Source organism: Podarcis raffonei, chromosome 7 (genome assembly GCF_027172205.1).
Source record: "Podarcis raffonei isolate rPodRaf1 chromosome 7, rPodRaf1.pri, whole genome shotgun sequence".
Lineage (NCBI taxonomy): Eukaryota > Metazoa > Chordata > Lepidosauria > Squamata > Lacertidae > Podarcis > Podarcis raffonei.
The window spans coordinates 87,509,662-87,530,047 of NC_070608.1; the positions used below are offsets into that span (position 1 = coordinate 87,509,662).

Consider the following 20,386-nt stretch of genomic DNA (forward strand, 5'->3'; position numbering starts at 1 on the left):
CAACATTGTATTTCACAATTAAAAAAAAAATTAAAAGTTACTATTCACAGGAAAACAATACCTGCCTACATGCCCAGAAATTACCTCACATTTTCTGGCTTGGAGGGACACACACAAATATTCTTTAAAATTCTTTTGACTGGAAATCTGGAATATTTGAAAACTTGAATTTCTAAAAATAAAAAATAAAGAAGTTCCCTAAAAACTAAACAAATGGTGCACATGCCAACACTCAACTCCAGGTATCCAGAACTTAGCAAGGGTGGGAAAGTACTAGCAGCATCCTCCCTACAACTACAAATGAAAAATAAAATAAAAGAAAGACCAGGAACCCACAACAGGTATTCAGAAGCCTCTGACACCGGAGGCACAAGATAGCAGTTATCAACAGCCCTCTGCTCCTTGAATTTGCCCCGTCTTCTTTTAAAGCCACCTAGGTTGATGGCCATCCCTGCCTCCTAGCGGAGTGGATTCCCCAGCTTGACTATGTGCTGTGTGAAAAAGTACTTTCTGTTATCTCTCCTAAATCTTCCAACTTCCACCAGTTCGTGATATGGGAGGGAGAAAAACTTTTGAAGGAATGACCGCCAGGTGTGGAGCACACTTCCACCCGCAGACAAGCCTCCGCTGTCTGACCACGTGACCTTTGGGTGTGGAGCACACTTCCATCCGCAGACAAAGCCACAGCTGTCTGAACATCATGCCCTCTATCTAACCTTTGCTCTCTTAGTGGTCTGCCGTGCCCTGACTGTGACCTTTGTCTCCTTCGTCATACATTGTTCAAGGGGGAAATGACGCGGTGGAAACAGGTGCCAAAATAACTTTGTACCACCCCTCAATCTCGGGATTGGAAGATGTGTAAAAGTCACAGTCCAAAATGTATCTAACTGGTTTTGCATATTGTGCTAATAAAAGGAGCCTCTACAGAGCTAGCCGGCAGCTTGTCTTGGAGCATGCTTGCCAGTGTGCTTCTGCACAGCTCACCTGCATCCAACCTCCTGTCGTCCTCCGTTATTCCTATAACATTTCTCTCTCCACTTTCTCCATGCCATGCATATGTTATACACTATTTTATATTCTATCATGTCTCCTTTACTCTGAACTAAAAAGTTCCAAATGCTGCAACATTTCCTTATAAGGGAGTTGCTCCGTCTCCTTGATCATTTTGGTTGCAATTTTCCTAACTTTCCCCAACTCTGCAATATTCTTTTTAGATTAAGGAACTAAGAAAAGAATTCTCATGTTACCTTCCGAGCCAAATGCAGAGAAAGGAACAGATCTCTTTGTCTTGCTCCTGACAGAGGATATTCATCAAAAAACAAGCAACTGAAAAAGGCAAGATTACAGTTGAGGCTCCAATACTTTGGCCACCTCATGAGAAAAGAAGACTCCCTGGAAAAGGCCTTGGTGCTGGGAAAGATTGAGGGCACAAGGAGAAGGGGATGACAGAGGACAAGATGGTTGGACAGTGTCCTCAAAGCTACTAACATGAGTTTGACCAAATTGTGAGAGGCAGTGGAAGACAGAAGTGCCTGGTGTGCTCTGGTCCATGGGGTCACGAAGAGTCGGACACGACTAAACAACTGAACAACAACAACAACAATCATCCAAATAACCAGGTACAAATCAAGGATCATTTGAAAGTTGTTGCTTTCTGACCAAATACAAATACAAAATCCTTAACCAATATTTGGAATATCAGTGGCATACTTCTTAATGGGGTTCATATGGACCTTGGAAACATTAAAATGTGATTACAATGTATTCCTGTTATTGCACAAGTGTTCTGAACAAACTATATGAAATAAAAGAGGGGTTACTAACCGTTGCACAGAGCAGATCCTGCGGTTTTCCATTTTCTGCATAAGCAGGTATGTTGGGGCTGAAAACCATGAGGTCACTTTTGGCATTGGAGTCTCCTGTCACGCCCAAGATGTGACTGTGGCGATTTGAATAGGACCAGCTGCCCACCTCACTGGCACACACCAGCGTGGCTGTTCCAGGACCATATACCATGGCCTCCTTAGGCTGGCAATGGCACCGCAGGGCCATATATGCAATGATGGCCAGCAGGAACAAGCTGGACACTGCACAGATGGCTATGATGAGGTAGATGTTCATGTTATCCGCCAGGGGATTGGGGCTCCCTCCCCTTCTGGGAAGGCGAGCATCAGCTGGGAGGGCTTGGACACTGGCCACCAATGAAATACTCAGCGTGGCGGTGGCTGACAAAGCGGGCTTCCCATGGTCCTTCACCACAACCAGCAAACTATGACTGCTGCTGCCCTCTGCCTCCTCCAGGGCACGTGTTGTACTGATCTCACCACTGTACAGTCCCACCCGCCAAAGCCTACTGGACCCCTCATGCATCTCATAGCGCAGCCATGCATTGTAGCCGGAGTCGGCATCCAGGGCACGGATCTTGCCCACCACATGCCCAGCTGTCAGGGGGACCACCAGAAGGGTGGGAGCCTCCTCTACTGGTACAGTCACAGCTGGCACATTGTCGTTCTCATCCACCACAAAGACTTGCACCGTCACATTGCCACACAGGGAGGGCAGCCCAGCATCCTTGGCCCTCACTTGGAACTCCAGCAGCTTCACCTCCTCATAGTCCAAGGGCTGAAGAGCATAGAGCTTCCCACTTTCTGAGTGCACCGAGATGTAGCTCGACAGGGGCCAGAGCTTCTCGTCCAGCCAGTAGCTGATCAGGCTATTCTCAGCCACATCTGGGTCCGAGGCAGACACCGTGAAGATGTGAGCACCTGGTGGGTTGTTCTCCTTCACAAAGACCGTGTAGGAAGACTGAGGAAAAGCAGGAGCATTGTCATTCACGTCACCAATGGGTACCACAAGGGTGCTGCTGGTTGATAGTGATGGAGCCCCTTGATCCTGGGCAGTCACTACCAGCTTGTATTCTGCTTCACGCTCCCGGTCCAGAGGCTCAGCCACCACCAGAGAGTAGTAATTCTTAAAAGTGGACAATAGCTTGAAGGGTAAGTGGGAGGGCGTCACAGAGCAGCTCACTTGCCCGTTAGCCCCAGAGTCCCTGTCTGAGATGCTGATCAGAGCCACCACTGTTCCTGGTGGGGAGTCCTCTGCAACTGGCACAGATAGAGACTTCAGTGACATCTCAGGGCTATTGTCATTCACATCCAAAACCTTAATGATAACTTTGCAATGTCCAGACAAAGGATAAGCACCTTTATCTCTTGCTTCAATTTGAATATCATATGTTGTACTCTCTTCAAAATCCACAGTTCCTTTCACTCTAAGTTCTCCATTATTAGGATCTATGCTAAACATTTCCTTTATACTTGGAGCAACAAGGTTGCTAAGTGAATAGGAAATCTCTTTATTAATCCCCTCATCCAAATCGCTTGCCTCCAGTTTAATAACTAATGTTCCCATTGCAGAGTTTTCCAATAATTCAGTTTTGTAAACTGATTGGTTAAAGGCAGGTGCATTGTCATTGACATCAACCACAGTTATTGTCAGCAGGATTGTGCCTGTGAGCGCTGGCTGCCCACTATCTGATGCCGAAAGGAGCAGGTGATGCTCTGCAGATACTTCACGATCCAGTGGTCTTTTTAATGTCAGAACCAAAGACTTGCTGTGCTCATAATTCTTTATCTCTTCCACAGAAAAATATTCATTGGGGCTGAGCTTGTAGTTTATCTGGCCATTGCTACCAATGTCTGCATCAGAAGCTTCTTCTATTGGGAAATGGGAACCTTGCACTCTCGATTCTAAGACAGCTAAATTCTGCTCTCTGACTGAGAAAACAGGGGCATTGTCATTTATGTCTGCAATCTCCACTTCCACATGGAAGACAGTCAGGGGTTTATCCACAATCACCTCCAGGTGAATGCTGCATATCGGGTTTTTACCACAGAGCTCCTCCCTGTCTATCCGAGAATTAACAAACAAAATCCCATTCTGCAAATTTACCTTGAAATAGTCCCCATCTCCTTGAGACTCCATCCGGAACATCCTAGGCATGAGCTCTTCCACCTCCAGCCCCAGATCCTGGGCGATGCGGCCCACAAAGGTGCCATGCTGGGATTCCTCAGGCACGGAATAATGGAGCTGGCCGCTCCCCATCAACCAGGCTGTGTGAAGCAAAATCAGCTGCAGCAGCTGCCTTCTCCCCACTGAAGAACAGTCTCCCCATGGAGCAACCATCTCAGAAATATTTCATATATTTTATATATTACTTCATGTCACAGCTTTATAAAATATTTTTCTAAAAAAAATTTAATCCAGCTCCATAGTATCCATTTTGTTCATCCATCCATTTGCAAGCACAGAAAGATATCTGATGACAAAGAAGGGGAAGAGCCTTGTGTACACCCTTTATTCTTAGCAAGATATTTAAGCAGAGAGCGACATCGTGCGACTAGATGGGGAAGTACAGTTGGCTTATATGAGAAGGCCTTCTTGGAGTCTTGTTTCATGCCATCACTGTTCAGTCAATGAAAATAAAGTAATATGAATAATAAAGCATGAAATTTTACTTGAAAGATGTGTTTATTATATTCTGCATGTATCTTTTCATTTGCTGGTAATTGTTGTCATTTCAGTTCTATGATTTTGATAGTCTCCAACTTTTAAAATCATAGTTACAAACAAGATTCATTTATTACGTGGTTTACAACTTAATTTTGAAATCCTGAAATTAGTTTTGGTTTCAGCATTTTAAAGCAAGGGAAAGTGTTGATGGGAATATGATACTGTATACTGGAATTTGAAGATAAAGGGCTTTCCCTCTAGGGGTTGCTTTTCCACTTTAGTTAGTGAAAATCTCAGCTGAACTGTTGATAAATCAACTGCAAATAAGGAACTAGGAACAAAATTATACACTAATGACCACAAAAAGTGAGAGGAAAGCTGGGCAATTTTGAGACAGAAGATCGAAGGAGGCTGCAACTTATTTCTCCCCACTTCATTATTCCTATTTCTATACATGCCCATACATTTCTGAGCATGGGGTGTCTCACCATTCAAGTAAACTGTGCCCTACTTGAATGTGGGTAGTGTTCAGACATGAATGGCTCAGACAGGTAGGTCCCTAGAGACCAAGGATACCTTCCCTTTTAAGAATATTGTATGGCTTTCATCTTATAATTTCAATTTCATTGCCTTGGGTGGGTTTAAGGATTCTTAGGACCATCTGCTTTACAGAAATCATATACTGTATTTTGCCAAGTTAAAAAAAGCTATCTTTCTATGTAACTGTGATTCTCCAAAAGTGAGGGATATTTTTTTTTAAGACTTTCACAAAATACGGAATTGTTAGCATACAGATGTGTGCATTCATCTATGTTTTAGGGGACGCTGTGGACATGTGAACACTGCCAATCCCAAATTAATTTCATGAGTGCACATATATAAACCTACTATAACACTACAAGGGGAAGAATTTGGATGGATTTTCTAATGAATACATAAAATCCAGCCCTCCCCCCCCCCGTTAGTGTGTGTTTCCCCCTTTAAGTTGCCATGTCCCAATGCTGCAGTCAAAATAAACTCTAGAACTAGCAGGATCCCCCTGTCAGTGTATAATTCTGTTTCATAATATAGGTGCAGGGGTATACCTAGGGGTTGGCCAGGTTGGGCTCCCTGCACACATCCAGGGGAACCCTCTGGCTTGGAGTGGCCAGGAGGGAAAGCAGATGGAGGGAGGCAGACAGATAGACCCGAGGAGGAGGAGGAGGGCAGACCCAACCCCAATGGCCATGGAGGAAGTCACTGGCAGAGCATGAAAGGTGCCAGGAAGCAAACTTTTTGAGTTTCTGGTCTATAGTCTTTTCTGGCTTTGGAGGTGCCAATACATCTTGCCAAGGGCACAAGGGACAGCGGTGTTTGTGTGTGCCATACAGCTCCTTGCCAAGGCCGCAAGGGAGCCTAGGTATATCTCTGTATAGGTGAAACAAAACAGGGAAAAAAATATAGGATAGCACTAACTAACAAAAATTAAGAAACATTTTTAAAACAAAATGTTTTTTGGGGGAAATAAAATGTCATCTTTCCACGCACTCTAAGTTAACAACACTCAGGAGTCATCGAGAGGAATGCCTTACAGAACAAGGCAAACCACATTTATTCTTTCTAAACCTAGGAGGCTCCACAATTCAGAAGGAAGTATACCGCAGGCAATCCAGCTTGGTTATCTGTTTCAAATCAGGAGTGTACATACTGTGCAATGCAATGAACACCCCTATTGTTCACTGGGGCTTACTCCAAAGTAAGTGTGCATAAGATTGCAGCCTAAATCTCATTAAGTATTACCAACATCTCACTCACCCCACCCATTTGTTTGAAAGCATGTCACTTTGATACAAAAGTTACAAACACACTTTGAATGAGATCGCTTGACTAACATCCTCCAACAGTAGAGTTTCTTAACTCAAATCATCCTTCACATACATACAACCAAATATGGAGGAAGCATCCATAAATGGAGAGGTGCTGTATTACCACAGCTACATAGGAAAATACAGTGTCCTTTATTTCGAGTTGAACTCTTTTGTTCAAAGGAAGTTGTCTTACAATGACTTAGAAAAGCAGCTTAATCTGTTCATCTTCCTGTTGCTGATAGGGGTGGGAGTAGGAAACAGTCTGTCTCTGAAGGCTGTGAGGGGCCACTGAGTTCAGTCCTGGATGGGAGCAGGATATGATGGGGGCAATATGTAAAAACCTGCCACATTTTGAGGGTGGAGCCTGGAAAGAGCTATGTAAACCCAGCTCCCACCACCCCACGTATCTGTGTCCATCCATCCATGTTGGGAATAGTTAGTCATAAAAGGATTAAGGAGGAATTCTTATGGTTTGGGCCTGTCAGCCAAATGAGTGAAGAGAGGAGTTTGGTGGGTTTTCTGCTTGCTCTACGCTGTGTGATTTGCAAAGACCGGCAATTAATGCTGCTTGGAACAAGGCCTTCATGCTGTTTCTGGACCTTGTCTGTCTTGCCTTTGGGTTCCTTGCTATTCCTCTGCTGGACCCCTAGCAGATGGTAAATCTCACGACTTAAGCAGAAGGGCAGTCCTTATATGTCCACTCATTCCAACACGAGGTCGGCAGAGAGGGAAGTTTTTAATGTTTGATGTTTTATTATGTTTCTATATCAGTTGGAAGCCACCCAGAGTGGCTGGGACAACCCAGTCAGATGGACTGGGTAGTATTATTATTATTAATAATAATAATAATAATAATAATAATAATAATAATAATAACAACAACAAAGCCAGCAAGCAATTTTGTATGAGTTGGGACACTGCTCCAGAACCAATGTCTCTTCAGTTTTCCATTTCTCTCAAAGATGAAAAACTTCATGTCCAATAATAGTGACTGAAAGAGATTTTGCCAAGGTTAAGGTAAACAGAAGAAAGCAAGAAGAAGGATAATCACTCATCTGGGCTACTGCTTGAAGAAGTCTGTATCATTGCTATTTTTTAAACGAATTTTTTTTTACTATTATGTATGTAAACCACTTAAGATTTTCTATATATATATAAAACTGTATAGAAATCTTGCTTTTAGAATAAAAAAGGATGACTCTACAATAGAAGGAATCTGTTCACAATAGGCAGGTCTATGCAGGAAAATAACCTGGTGGAGGCACTGAAAAGTTGAACTTTTCCCACATCTTTTCCCACAACTTTTCTCTTGAAACTAATTTTGTTTGAGTATCATAGAATGATAGAGTTAGAAAGTTCATTGGCGATTATCTAGTTTACCCTCCTGCTAATGCAGGAGCCTGCCACTACAGTACATCTGATAGGTGGCTATTTAGCTTCTATTTAAAATCCTCTAATGAATGAAAGCCTAACACCTATTGAGGCAGTGTGTTCCATTGTTAAACAGCTCATGCAATCAGGAAGTTCTTCTTAACTTTTGGTTTAAACATTTTTTCTTGCTACATACGCTCTTTCATTCATATCCTACCTTCTAGAACAAAAAACACACACATTTACTCCATATTCTAAAAGTGTCAGCCCTTCAAATATTTCAGAATGACTATCATAAATCTTCTTTTCTCCAGGCTAAACACACCCAACTCCTTTCCTCATAGGACTTAGTCTCCAAGTCTTTGTCACCTTCCCATGAACACATTCTAGTCAGTCAATATCCTTCTTGAATTACAATGCCCAGAACTGGACACAGAACTCTAGATGAAATCTGACTAAAGCAGAATAGAGTGTCATTACATCTTGTGATCTGGACAGTATACTTTGGTGCATCAGTCTTCCTAACTACATTATGACTTATGCCTAACTTGTGTTCTACTGAAACCCTTAGATCCTTTCACATGTATTGCTCACATATCAAACAGCACCCATCCTATATTATTCCTACCTAAATGCATAACTTTACAGTTATTTCTCTTTAAACTAATTTTGTTTGCTTCGGCCCAATTCTCCACCCTATCAAGATCATCTCTGATCCAGTCTCTCTCTTCTTAAGTACTAACTACTCCACCCAGTTTGGTATCACCTTGATTCCCTTGGCTTCTTTGTCCAAGACATTTATAAATATATTTAGCGACACTGGGCCTAAGGTGTCCCTGTGACACCCAACTTGTCTCCAGGTGAGCAAGGAGTCACTGATGAGCACTCTTGGGATACAGTTTTTCAACCAGCTACAAACTCACCCAGTAACATCATCAAACCACATTTACCAGTTTCCTAACAAGAATATCATGGCGAACTTTGTTAAATAATTTCCATGGGCAGTGCCTGGAATCAATTCCACAGCTTCAAAAGACACAAGGCTTCTTGATTATCTTGATCCTGTGTGACATTCTTCCATGTGCCCACCTCCTGCATCTGGTTTTCTTCATCTTCCTTAGAAATTGATCCCTCCTTTTGTCCTTTTGAAAGTATTTCCTTTGTTCCTGCTAGAAATTATTCATTTTCCATGATGAGCCAAAGCATGGGTGGGCATGTCTCAGCCCTTGCACTTTCTCTTCCAGCAGCAATACCAGCTTGCACTTGGTGCAAGTTTTATACATCCTCAGACAGGAAAACAAACAAAGCACAGCCATTGCATGTCAGCACAGCACCCTGCTCACTGGCCATGTTCTATGGCTATCTGTGGTATTCCTCGATTCCCTTTCAAACTTTTCCTTTAAACTCTCAATTAAAATTCTTCATTTGCTGATCCTATTTGCTTTCTCTACATCATGATTAGTTGAGAGACTCCAAATGTGTCAGGAATGAATGGGTCACATTCAATGCTAGTCCTACTCAGAGTAGACCCATTAAATTATTAAGACATGGCTAACTTAGGTTCATTAATTTCAATGGGTCTATACAGAGTAGGACTTAGTTGAATTCAACCTACTGACTCTTCTTTTTGACCTGATCCCCCTGTGCTAGTTGGAATAACCTGTTTCAGTGCTCATTGGTGCAGCGAGGAAGTGTTATCTCTTTCCAAACACTCTATCTTTTTCAGACTCTTAAACTGTCAAACTTTTATGCAGCCCATTTACAGGTTTTGATGATTAAAAGGCATATAAATTCTGTTAAATAAAATAAAATAAAAGATGCACCAAATCAAGCTAATTGGTTTTTTTGTTTGGGTGATAAGCAATTAATGATGGATGTCAAGTTCTCTATAGTTGTACCTGATTTCATCATGAATGGCTGGAACTACAGGCCACAGAAGGTCAATTACTGCAGGGAAAGAGTACGACACTTTGCTATTCAGAACACCTTTGCACACCACTCTTTGTATGGGGAAGAGGCAGGATCGTGCTGAATGTTTTTGTTAAATACAAAGCCAAGTTGCTTTTTCTTTTCCTTGTATTTTAGGTTTATAAGACGGAAGGGGTTGTTCTGCATGCCATTTTTCAGGCCCCTCCAACCCTGTGGTTTCATCACTGTAAGATAGGATTCTGTTTGGAACAGAGGTCAAGCCAATCTCTTTGTTAAGTTAATTACTCTAGCCAAGTCTGTTTTGCATGAGATACAAGCATTTGGTTGCCACAGAAACTACTAGCTAGAGGTGCTTCCAGAAGTGGACTAAAGTGAGGCAGGCTTTCCCCCTCCTTCCCTAGGTGGAGCTGATGTCTTCTATGAGTGTAAAAAAAAAATGCCTTGGCCAGTATCATCTGCAGGGAAGAGGAAAAGTCCTGACTTGCTCTCTGTGCTCAATCCAAAACTATGATGGGTGGGCGGGACCTAAGGGATGAGCAGGATCTGTTACAGTGTTAATGCTGTGAGGTCTTCCATGTTACGCTCAGCCCACACATAGGTGGAAACCAGGCATATCCAAAGTCCATTTCGGGGGCCTAATCCGGCCCCTGTGACAACTTATTTATTGGGGTAAAATCCTTCTTGGGGTAAAACCTCAGCAACTTCAACCCTTAAAAAAGCTCTACAAGTTCAATCCTTTAAAAAGGTCAACAACAAATCTGGCCCTCTTTGAAAAAAGTTTGGACAACACTGCACAGAACATTATATCACACAGATGCCACCATCTCCACTTATCTTCATTCTGAGGAAACCAAGTACAAGGTATGTGCTGGCACCCCTGACATTTCTCGTTGCTCAAACAGTGGATGTAACAATATTTTTTATAAAGATCTTTGTTTTTTTGAAATAATCATTTATTAATGTTGATATTTCTGCATAGATAATGTCCATTGTTGTAACCAATTTAGTTGATTTGGGTGTTCATGTGTCTTTCAGAAGCCTTGCATCACCTTTTCTTCCATACCATGGAAATTTCTATGTTCCCCTTCCAGTTAATTTTCACCCACACCCTTCAGCACAATTAGATCCAGTTGACCACTGTTAATTGTTTTGTTGTTAGGAAGAATTATTTTATGTGATCAAGTGCATTACCTTCATATATTTTAAAATCTTTATGCTTTAAAGGCATCAGATAATGGTACACGTCATAGAAAAGTATAATGGATAAAAACAATGTTTTAAAAATTTCCACAGGCTGATCTGATATTTACAATATATGCATATTGTGGACATATTAACAGAAAACCTGTCCTACCATAAAAGCAATTCTAATAACATCAGAGACTCACCTGTCCAGAAGGATCTGGGACCAGCTCCTTTGTATTCCCTACCTGTGCAGTCTCTGCAAAAACAGGTATGTTGGGGCTGAAAACCATGAGGTCGCTTTTGGCATTGGAGTCTCCTGTCACGCCCCCCAAGATGTGACTGTGACGATTTGAATAGGACCAGCTGCCCACCTCACTGGCACACACCAGCGTGGCTGTTCCAGGACCATACACCATGGCCTCCTTAGGCTGGCAATGGCACCGCAGGGCCATATACGCAATGATGGCCAGCAGGAACAAGCTGGACACTGCACAGATGGCTATGATGAGGTAGATGTTCATGTTATCCGCCAGGGGATTGGGGCTCCCTCCCCTTCTGGGAAGGCGGGCATCAGCTGGGAGGGCTTGGACACTGGCCACCAACGAAATACTCAGCGTGGCGGTGGCTGACAAAGCGGGCTTCCCATGGTCCTTCACCACAACCAGCAAACTATGACTGCTGCTGCCCTCTGCCTCCTCCAGGGCACGTGTTGTACTGATCTCACCACTGTACAGTCCCACCCGCCAAAGCCTACTGGACTCCTCATGCATCTCATAGCGCAGCCATGCATTGTAGCCGGAGTCGGCATCCAGGGCACGGATCTTGCCCACCACATGCCCAGCTGTCAGGGGGACCACCAGAAGGGTGGGAGGCTCCTCTACTGGTACAGTCACAGCTGGCACATTGTCGTTCTCATCCACCACAAAGACTTGCACCGTCACATTGCCACACAGGGAGGGCAGCCCAGCATCCTTGGCCCTCACTTGGAACTCCAGCAGCTTCACCTCCTCATAGTCCAAGGGCTGAAGAGCATAGAGCTTCCCACTTTCTGAGTGCACCGAGATGTAGCTCGACAGGGGCCAGAGCTTCTCATCCAACCAGTAGGTGATCAGGCTGTTCTCAGCCACATCTGGGTCCGAGGCAGACACAGTGAAGATGTGAGCACCTGGTGGGTTGTTCTCCTTCACAAAGACCGTGTAGGAAGACTGAGGAAAAGCAGGAGCATTGTCGTTCACATCGCCAATGGGTACCACCAGGGTGCTGCTGGTTGATAGCGATGGAGTCCCTTGATCCTGGGCAGTCACTACCAGTTTGTATTCTGCTTCCCGCTCCCGGTCCAGGGGCTCAGCCACCACCAGAGAGTAGTAATTCTTGAAAGTGGACAATAGCTTGAAGGGTAGGTAGGAGGGCGTCACAGAGCAGCTCACTTGCCCATTAGCCCCAGAGTCCCTGTCTGAGATGCTGAGCAGAGCCACCACTGTTCCTGGTGGGGAGTCCTCTGCAACCGGCAAGGATAGCGACTTCAGTGACATCTCAGGGCTATTGTCATTCACATCCAAAACTTCTATCAAAAGTTTGCAGTCTCCTTCCATTGGTGCATGTCCCTTGTCAGTGGCTTCTATTTGAATTTCATATAAATTAATTTCTTCGAAATCTAGCTTTTCTTTTAACCTGATCTCCCCTGTATTCTGATCAATTTGAAACATAGTTTGAATAGTTGAAGGTAAAGGTCTTTTAAAGCGATAAGTAATCTCCTTGTTGATGCCCTCATCAATATCTGTTGCTTCTAACTTTACAACAAGAGTCCCAATAGCTGAACTTTCTAGTAAACTCACTTCATAAACTGACTGATTAAAGACAGGTCTGTTATCATTAACATCCAGCACAGTTATCACTAGCTGTACTGTTCCTGTGAGTTCTGGTTGACCCCCATCTGTTGCTGTAAGCAGTAAATGGTGTAGAGAGGTGTCCTCTCTGTCCAAAGTCCTTTTTAAAACAAGCTCTGGTAGAGGGCTTTTAGCTTGCTTATCCTGAGTGCCCAGAGCAAAGTATTCATTTGAGCTGATACTGTATGCAATAAGGGCATTTTTACCAATATCTGCATCTGAAGCACTTTGTAGAGAGAAGCGAGAACCATATACTGTTGATTCTGATATAAAAAGATTTACTATATTTACAGAGAAAGTGGGGGCATTGTCATTTATATCCTTGATTTCCACCTCTACATGGAAGACCCTCAAAGGTTTGTCCACAATCACCTCCAGGTGAACAGCACACAAAGGGCTCTTGCCACACAGCTCTTCCCTGTCTATCCGGGAGTTAACAAACAAAATGCCATTCTGAACATTTACCTCAAAATAGTTCCTATGATCTGCAGACTCCATCCTGAACATCCGAGGCACCAGCTCATCCATCTCCAGCCCCAGATCCTGGGCAATACGGCCCACAAAGGTGCCATGCTGAGATTCCTCCGGCACAGAATAATGGAGCTGGCCGCTCCCCATTTCCCAGGCTGTGTGAAGAAGAACCAGTTGCAACAGCCTCAGCCTCACCAAGGAGCCTAGTTTCCAAACATCCATTTTTAAAAATGCATCCGGAGCACAGAGGAATACACACAGTCTTGTTTCTTCCAGGAGTACAAATAGATAGAAATTGATGTGTGTCTACCTTAGATGTTCATTTCTGTTCCTATGTTGAGCAGTCATGATGGTTCATTACTTGCTGCAGATCTCTGCACAAAGGAAGGAGGAGCTGACTTTTCCAGTCCTCTGACACTATTTTTTACCAAACAGCGACACCGTGTGATTGAACTTTTAAATACTGAAAAGATTGTGTACTTGTCATCTGACCTTAGGCATTATGTTATAATGTATGTTATAACTCTGATTTCACAGAACTCTTTCAATTAAGTAAAGTTTACACTGCATTTTAACTTACTAGCCATCCAGCTTTCCTTTAAAAGGGTTGCTGGCCTTGGGTATTTTGATACATGTTCAGTGATGGCATTGACATGTGTTAAACCCTGGGTAGTAGTAGTTTGCGCTGGCAGGATAGCTGTTTCAGAACTGCTTTGGTCCATTTTAGGGCATTAGTTTTATTTGCCCTAGATTGTGGAGATGGATATTCTGCAAACTGTCTGCAGTGTTCTGCTCTGCGTTACTTGGAGAGAGAAAATCTTGGGCTCATTCATACTTAGCACCAGAGGTGTGGGACCTGTTTCCATGAAGCATTTGTGTGGGAAGGAACCACATCATTGACCACACCAATTTCATTCAAGCACACATTCCTAGAATAACATAATTGGAGGACAGCTCTTCCATTATTCACCCCGAATACCATTTGTCTAATTCAGCTAGGTTCTGTGATTAATAACTGCTTGGCTGGCTTGTGTCTGAGGGTTTATCCACTTTTCCTCTGCTCTTTCCAGGCACAGTCTGCACTTTACAGCTCTTTGCCTGAGTGTCCCCCACTTTTTAACTTCAGAGCTTTCCCTGCGAAAACCCGCTCTTTAAAGCTCAATCACAGCAAATGGCAATCCACAGAAAACCTGAATTGACATTTGCTCCTACTGAGCGCTAAAGAGTGGGTTTTCATGAGGAAAGCTCCAGGGAAAAAACAAATGCTCGGACACAGAGTTTTTAAGCATGGACTTGCGCCTGGCAAGAGTGAAGAAAGGGTAAGTGTGGATAAGGCTTGAGTCCTTATCAAGCAGTGGCTGGCTTTTCTGATTTTCACACCAAGCTTGGGGAGCTGGGAAAACTGCCTGGAAGCAGCATATGTTATGTTGTGCCAAAACAGTTGCACAGATTAAAGGAAATTATATCCTGGTGCTCCCACATTTCTCTCAGGGGACAGAGAGATTTTCCCCTACATGACAATAACCGGAAACCTGAGATTTCAACTTGAGTGCAGCTCCATCCAAACAGGCTGAACAAATGCCCTCAATCAAATGTACTTCCATCTTGTCTAGATAAAGCCCACAACCCTCCCCCTCCCCCACCAGCCATTTGACAACCTTATATATGCCTTGGGAAAATATAGTATAATACCATCTACATAATCAGCATAGAGGCCACCTTAAAGAAAAGGCTACAAACAACATGGAATCCAACCCCCTTAGCATCTACAAGTTTCTTTTCTTCCAGATCAAGTTCTTATTCTTATTCTTTAGTAATTTAAGTCATGTTTGCTGTTGTGCAGTTTATTAAAATCACAAAAAAATAAAAGCAACCCTTTGTGAAGGCAACCCCAGATCCTAGGAAACTTTCAAAAGAGAAGAGAAGGTCCCTATTTACACCATACAATATATTAGGTCGATATAAAGATGTACCTACCTTGTAATACTGAAATTACTTCAGGCACTTCTGCTTTTTCTGTTAGACGGTTCTATGAAATACATTATTTATGCTCAATGAAGTCTATTGGAAGTTAATGCCATTTTTTAAGGTATGCAGTTCTTTACCATATACAAAGAGATTATTTGTATAGAATGGAGTAAGAGATATGTTAATTTTCCTTTCCAGCTTCTCAATGTGCTCTCACTAAGTGAATCAGTAGTATGACGTGATGGTCTGCATTGGTCTACCAAAAGGTCATAGGTGCATCTTTTATGCATCTCCAGAGCTTGTCCATAGGTTTATAGTCTTGTGTTGGCTACACCTGTATTGCCACATTTTAAGCCCTATGCATTTGATTTTGCAGTGAATAACTGGCAAACAGCTTCTGTTCTGAGTTGAAATATTAGGAGATAAATTCAACAAAATAATTGAAAATTACAATAATACTTGCTGAAATGTGTACTGTAACATTCTACAAAATGAGAAGAGAAGAGAAGCATGCTTTTGTCCTATTTCATTAAATCTTTTAGAATAGATTCTCAGTTTTGGTTAAGCTTCACTCCATTGTTTGTTTTAATCTATTTTGTAGCCAGACTTGGCTTCTTCCAATTCAATCTATGCTTTAAGAAAAATTAAGCAAAATTAGCCACAGTGTGTGTGAGCAGAAAGATTTTAATTCTGTCTTATGGCTCAGCCAAGAACTTTGATGGTTGTAGTACACCTGTAGTACCCCTGTGCAGTGCCTTTTTGAATGGAAAGCTCTCTGAGAAATGACCATTGATGTTACTTGCACTATTGATTGCACTATACAGTGTGACAATGACTTTAAAACGACTGACTTCTATTCATTCTTAAGAGAAAATGTTTTAGAATAGTTCAGTCCAGCTGATCAAAAGCTTTTTCAGTATCTAAAATCAAAGAAGTATTATACATTATATTTAGCACATGCTTTATATTGTCAGTTAGTTCCTTATGAAAGGGAGATTAAAGGTAGTTTTGCCCTTTCCCTGTCTGCAGATTCTGCATCCAAATCATGTACTAGAAGTTACCTTTCTCCCTCCCTGTGAAACAAGCGTTCTTCTGGAGAAAGTAAAAATAAAAAGGATACCTTTGAGCACATGCAGAGCACTCATCCCTCAATATGGAGTACACTAAAAGCATGTTCAGCTGGACACAATACAGTGTGTGAAAGACATCCTTCCAAGACAGAAGATATGGCATGGTATCTGTGTCAGAGGAGGTAGTTATACTACTCTCCCTCTAGGTTAGATATTATATTTGTGTTGCACAATTATTTCCATTTTTCATTTATTACTTGTCAATCCACACCAAAATATTTGCATAACATTAGAGTACACTATAATCAATTTACAAATAATACTCAGAAAGATGACACCAATCTTAAGTTGCAATTTCACAAGCCTTTTTCCAAAAACCTTTTCAAGGAGCTATCCTCAACATCAATTTTCAAGAGGATGACATGATTGCCTTATTCATGACAACAGGAGGTTTCCTTGTGTGTTTGGCAGGGGGAGAGAGGTTAAAACAAGAAGGGGAATTAAAACTCAATTCTCCCTCACTATTTTATTGGCCAGGTAGAATGCTCATGCACTGAGAAAATATCAAAAGTCATTTTCACAATACAACAGGAAATGATTTTTTTTCTTTCATTTTTGCTATTTTGTTAGGCCATGAAAAAGAGTCTGATACTGTCCCACCTGAAGGAGGCAAAAGATAAAAACCAGATTCATGAAAACCTCATAAAGGAAGTCTTATGCTTCTTTCATACCTCTTATTATAGTGCATAAATGTTTGTATCATTGCTATTAGACCAAAAGAGAACCCAAAAGATATTATAAACCATTAAAATCCATTAAAATGTCTTGGGGGCAACTTGTAATTATTTATTTTAAAAATAAAACATATGAAAATTATATACACAAATATTATAACACAAATATGCATAATAAAATAGTTAGAAAGGGCACTAACCGTTGCACAGAGCAGATCCTGCTGCTTCCCATTCTCCACAATGGAAGGAATACCAGGACTGAAAACCATCAGATCATTTTTGGCACCAGGCTCCCCACTCGCAGCTGCCAGGATGTGGCTGTGGCGATTTGAATAGGACCAGCTGCCTACCTCACTGGCACAAACCAGTGTGGCTGTGCCAGGGCCATACATCACAGGCTCCTTGGATTGACACTGACATCGCAGAGCCATGTATACTATAATCACAAGCAGGAACAAGCTGGATACTGAGCAGATAGCAACAATCAGGTAGACGTTGACATTGTCCACCAATGGCTTTGGACTCCCTCCCATTCTAGGAAGGTGAGCATCTCTATGGATTACCTGAGTGCTTGCCACAAATGACACACTGAATGTGGCTGTAGTGGACAGTGCTGGCTTGCCGTGATCCTTCACCAGCACTAGCACACTCTGGCTGCTGCTGCCCTCCATCTCATCCAGGGCACGTGTTGTACTAATCTCACCACTGTACAGCCCCACACGCCAGGGGCCTCTGGTTGCCTCATGCAGTTCATAGCGCAGCCATGCATTATAGCCTGAGTCAGCATCCAGGGCATGGACCTTGCCCACCACATGTCCAGCCAAGACAGGGGCTATCAGCAGAGCAAGGGACACCTCTTCTGGCTTAGATACTGCAGGCACATTGTCATTCTCATCCACCACAAAAACTTGTATTGTGACGTTGCCACATAAAGGGGGGAACCCAGCATCCTTGGCCCTCACCTGGAACTCCAGCAGCTTCACCTCCTCATAGTCCAAGGGCTGCAAAGCATAGACCTTTCCACTCTCCGAGTGCACTGAGATGTAGCTTGACAGGGGCCAGAGCTTCTCATCCAGCCAGTAGCTGACAAGGGCATTCTCATCTAAGTCTGGGTCTAAGGCGGACACTGTGAAGACGTGAGCACCAGGTGGGTTATTCTCTTTCACAAAGACAGTGTAGGAGGGCTGAGGAAAAGCAGGTGCATTGTCATTCACATCACCGATGGGCACCACAAGACTGCTGCTAGCTGACAGTGATGGAGTCCCTTGGTCTTGGGCTGTTACCACCAGTCTGTATTCAGACACCTCTTCACGGTCCAGGGATTCAGCCAGCACCAGTGAGTAGTAATTCTTATAGGTAGATACCAGCTTGAAAGGAAGCACAGTGGGCCACAAAGAGCAGGTCACTTGTCCATTGACCCCAGAATCCCTGTCTGAGACACTGATTGAGGCTATGACTGTCCCCAGTGAAGAATCCTCTGGAACTGGTACCAACAGGAAAGTCACTGACACCTCTGGAATATTATCATTCACATCCAGAATTTCTATTAAAACCTTGCAGTGTCCAGACAAGGGGTAAGCACCTTTATCTGTTGCTTCTGCTCGAATTTCATATGAATTTGTGTCCTCATAATCCAATTCATTATTCAGTAAAATTTGTCCAGTATTTGGATCTATTCTAAACATGGTACTTGATTTAGGTGGGATTACACTACGAATAGAGTATGTAATGTCTCTATTAATGCCATCATCCAAATCAGTGGCATTGAGCTTAACCACTGACGTCCCAAGGGAAGCATTTTCTAACATTTGTACCTTGTACACTGATTGGTTAAAGACAGGAGGGTTATCATTCACATCAAGCACTGTGATCACCAGCTGAACTGTTCCCGTTAGCACAGGTTGGCCACCATCCGTGGCTGTTAACAGCAAGCGATGCACAGAAATATCTTCTCTGTCTAACGGCTTTGTTATTACAAAGCCTAAGGAATTATCCTCACTGCTCCTTCGGAAATCTAACATGAAATGTTCACTGGGGCTGAGGTGGTAAGTTAACTGTGCATTTGTACCAACATCAGCATCTAAAGCTCCCTCTAGAGGGAAAACGGATCCTGCAAGTCTTGATTCTAGAATAGACAGATTTTCCTCACTTGCTGAGAAAACAGGGGCATTGTCGTTTATGTCTGCAATCTCCACGTCCACATGGAAGATCCTCATGGGGTTATCCACAATCACCTCCAGGTGAATGGCACAAACAGGGTTCTTGCTACAAAGCTCCTCCCTGTCCATCCTAGAATTCACAAACAAGATTCCATTTTGCACATTTACCTCTAAATAATCCTTGTGCTCTTTGGAAACTATCCTGAACATCCGAGGCACCAGCTCACTAACCTCCAGCCCCAGGTCCTGGGCGATGCGGCCCACAAAGGTGCCATGCTGGGATTCCTCCGGCACAGAATAATGGAGCTGGCCGCTCCCCATCTCCCAGGCTGTGTGAAGAAGGACCAACTGCAGCAGCTGCTTCCTCACTGAGTAGTCTCTCCAAGGAACAACCATCTCAAATATATTCCTTTGAATCCCCCTCCGTTATGTGCAATATTGGAGTGGGGGGTGGTTAATCCAGCTTGCTATTACCCTTTGTGCTCCTTCACTTTTGGTGCTGCCTATTTTCTGATGACAGCAAGGAGGAGGAGCTCTCCTATGAGTCTGCAAGAGGTATTTAACAGTAAAGAGTGACACCCTGTGAAGAGATTTAAAAATGCAATTCTTGCAATATTTGGTTGGGCTTTTTTGTTTTCTGGTGTTCTGTATTCTTCTAGTTTTCTTATGCTTCTTTAAATGTATGTGAAGATAGTCATATTTATCTTTGTAATCATTTGACATAAGATTTATGTGTATGTGGATATATAATTACTCCTGTGTGGCAGTAGTTTTTTAAGATCACATTCCTGCCTTTGAGAATTTCCATTCTTAAAAGTTTGTGTTGTACAAAGGTGAGTATGTTTTCATTCATAGTAAAGAAAGATGATTGGGGAAGAAAGTGGGGGTAGAGATGAATGAAAAATGGGAAATGTGAGAAAAAGAAGCACTATGGCCATGATAGACCAAGTGGAACATTGTTACATTCCAAAAAGATAATAGCATGAGAGCCAAGAATCACAGGTTCCCCAAAGTACCAAAGAGGATACAGTGGGTGTACCTTTTCTTCACTGTTCTTATTTTCATACTTTTGCGCATACTGCTGCTGAGCACAAATCTTTTCCTTTATTCTTCAGGTGGATACACTAACAGTATGATAACACCCTTTATTTGTGCATTCTGTGGCGTCCGATTTGGGTATGTGCTGTGTCAAGAATCTGTATAATATACAAATAAGACTTCTGGATCTAAGATCTCTCGTGAAAGGAGGGATCC

At 42.8% G+C, this 20,386-nt stretch overlaps 1 protein-coding gene across 1 annotated transcript in view; it reads right to left on the reverse strand.

Moving 5' to 3' along the window:
- The window catches only part of LOC128418039 (protocadherin alpha-C2-like), a 183,167-nt gene extending 163,404 nt beyond the window's left edge, over positions 1 to 19,763 (reverse strand). Inside the window, exon 1 of the mRNA XM_053397422.1 lies at positions 17,174 to 19,763. Within this exon, the coding sequence (XP_053253397.1) occupies positions 17,174 to 19,528 (2,355 nt within the window). The 5' untranslated portion in view covers positions 19,529 to 19,763. The remainder of the gene's footprint in view (positions 1 to 17,173) is intronic.
- Between the last annotated feature and the right edge of the window lie 623 nt (positions 19,764 to 20,386).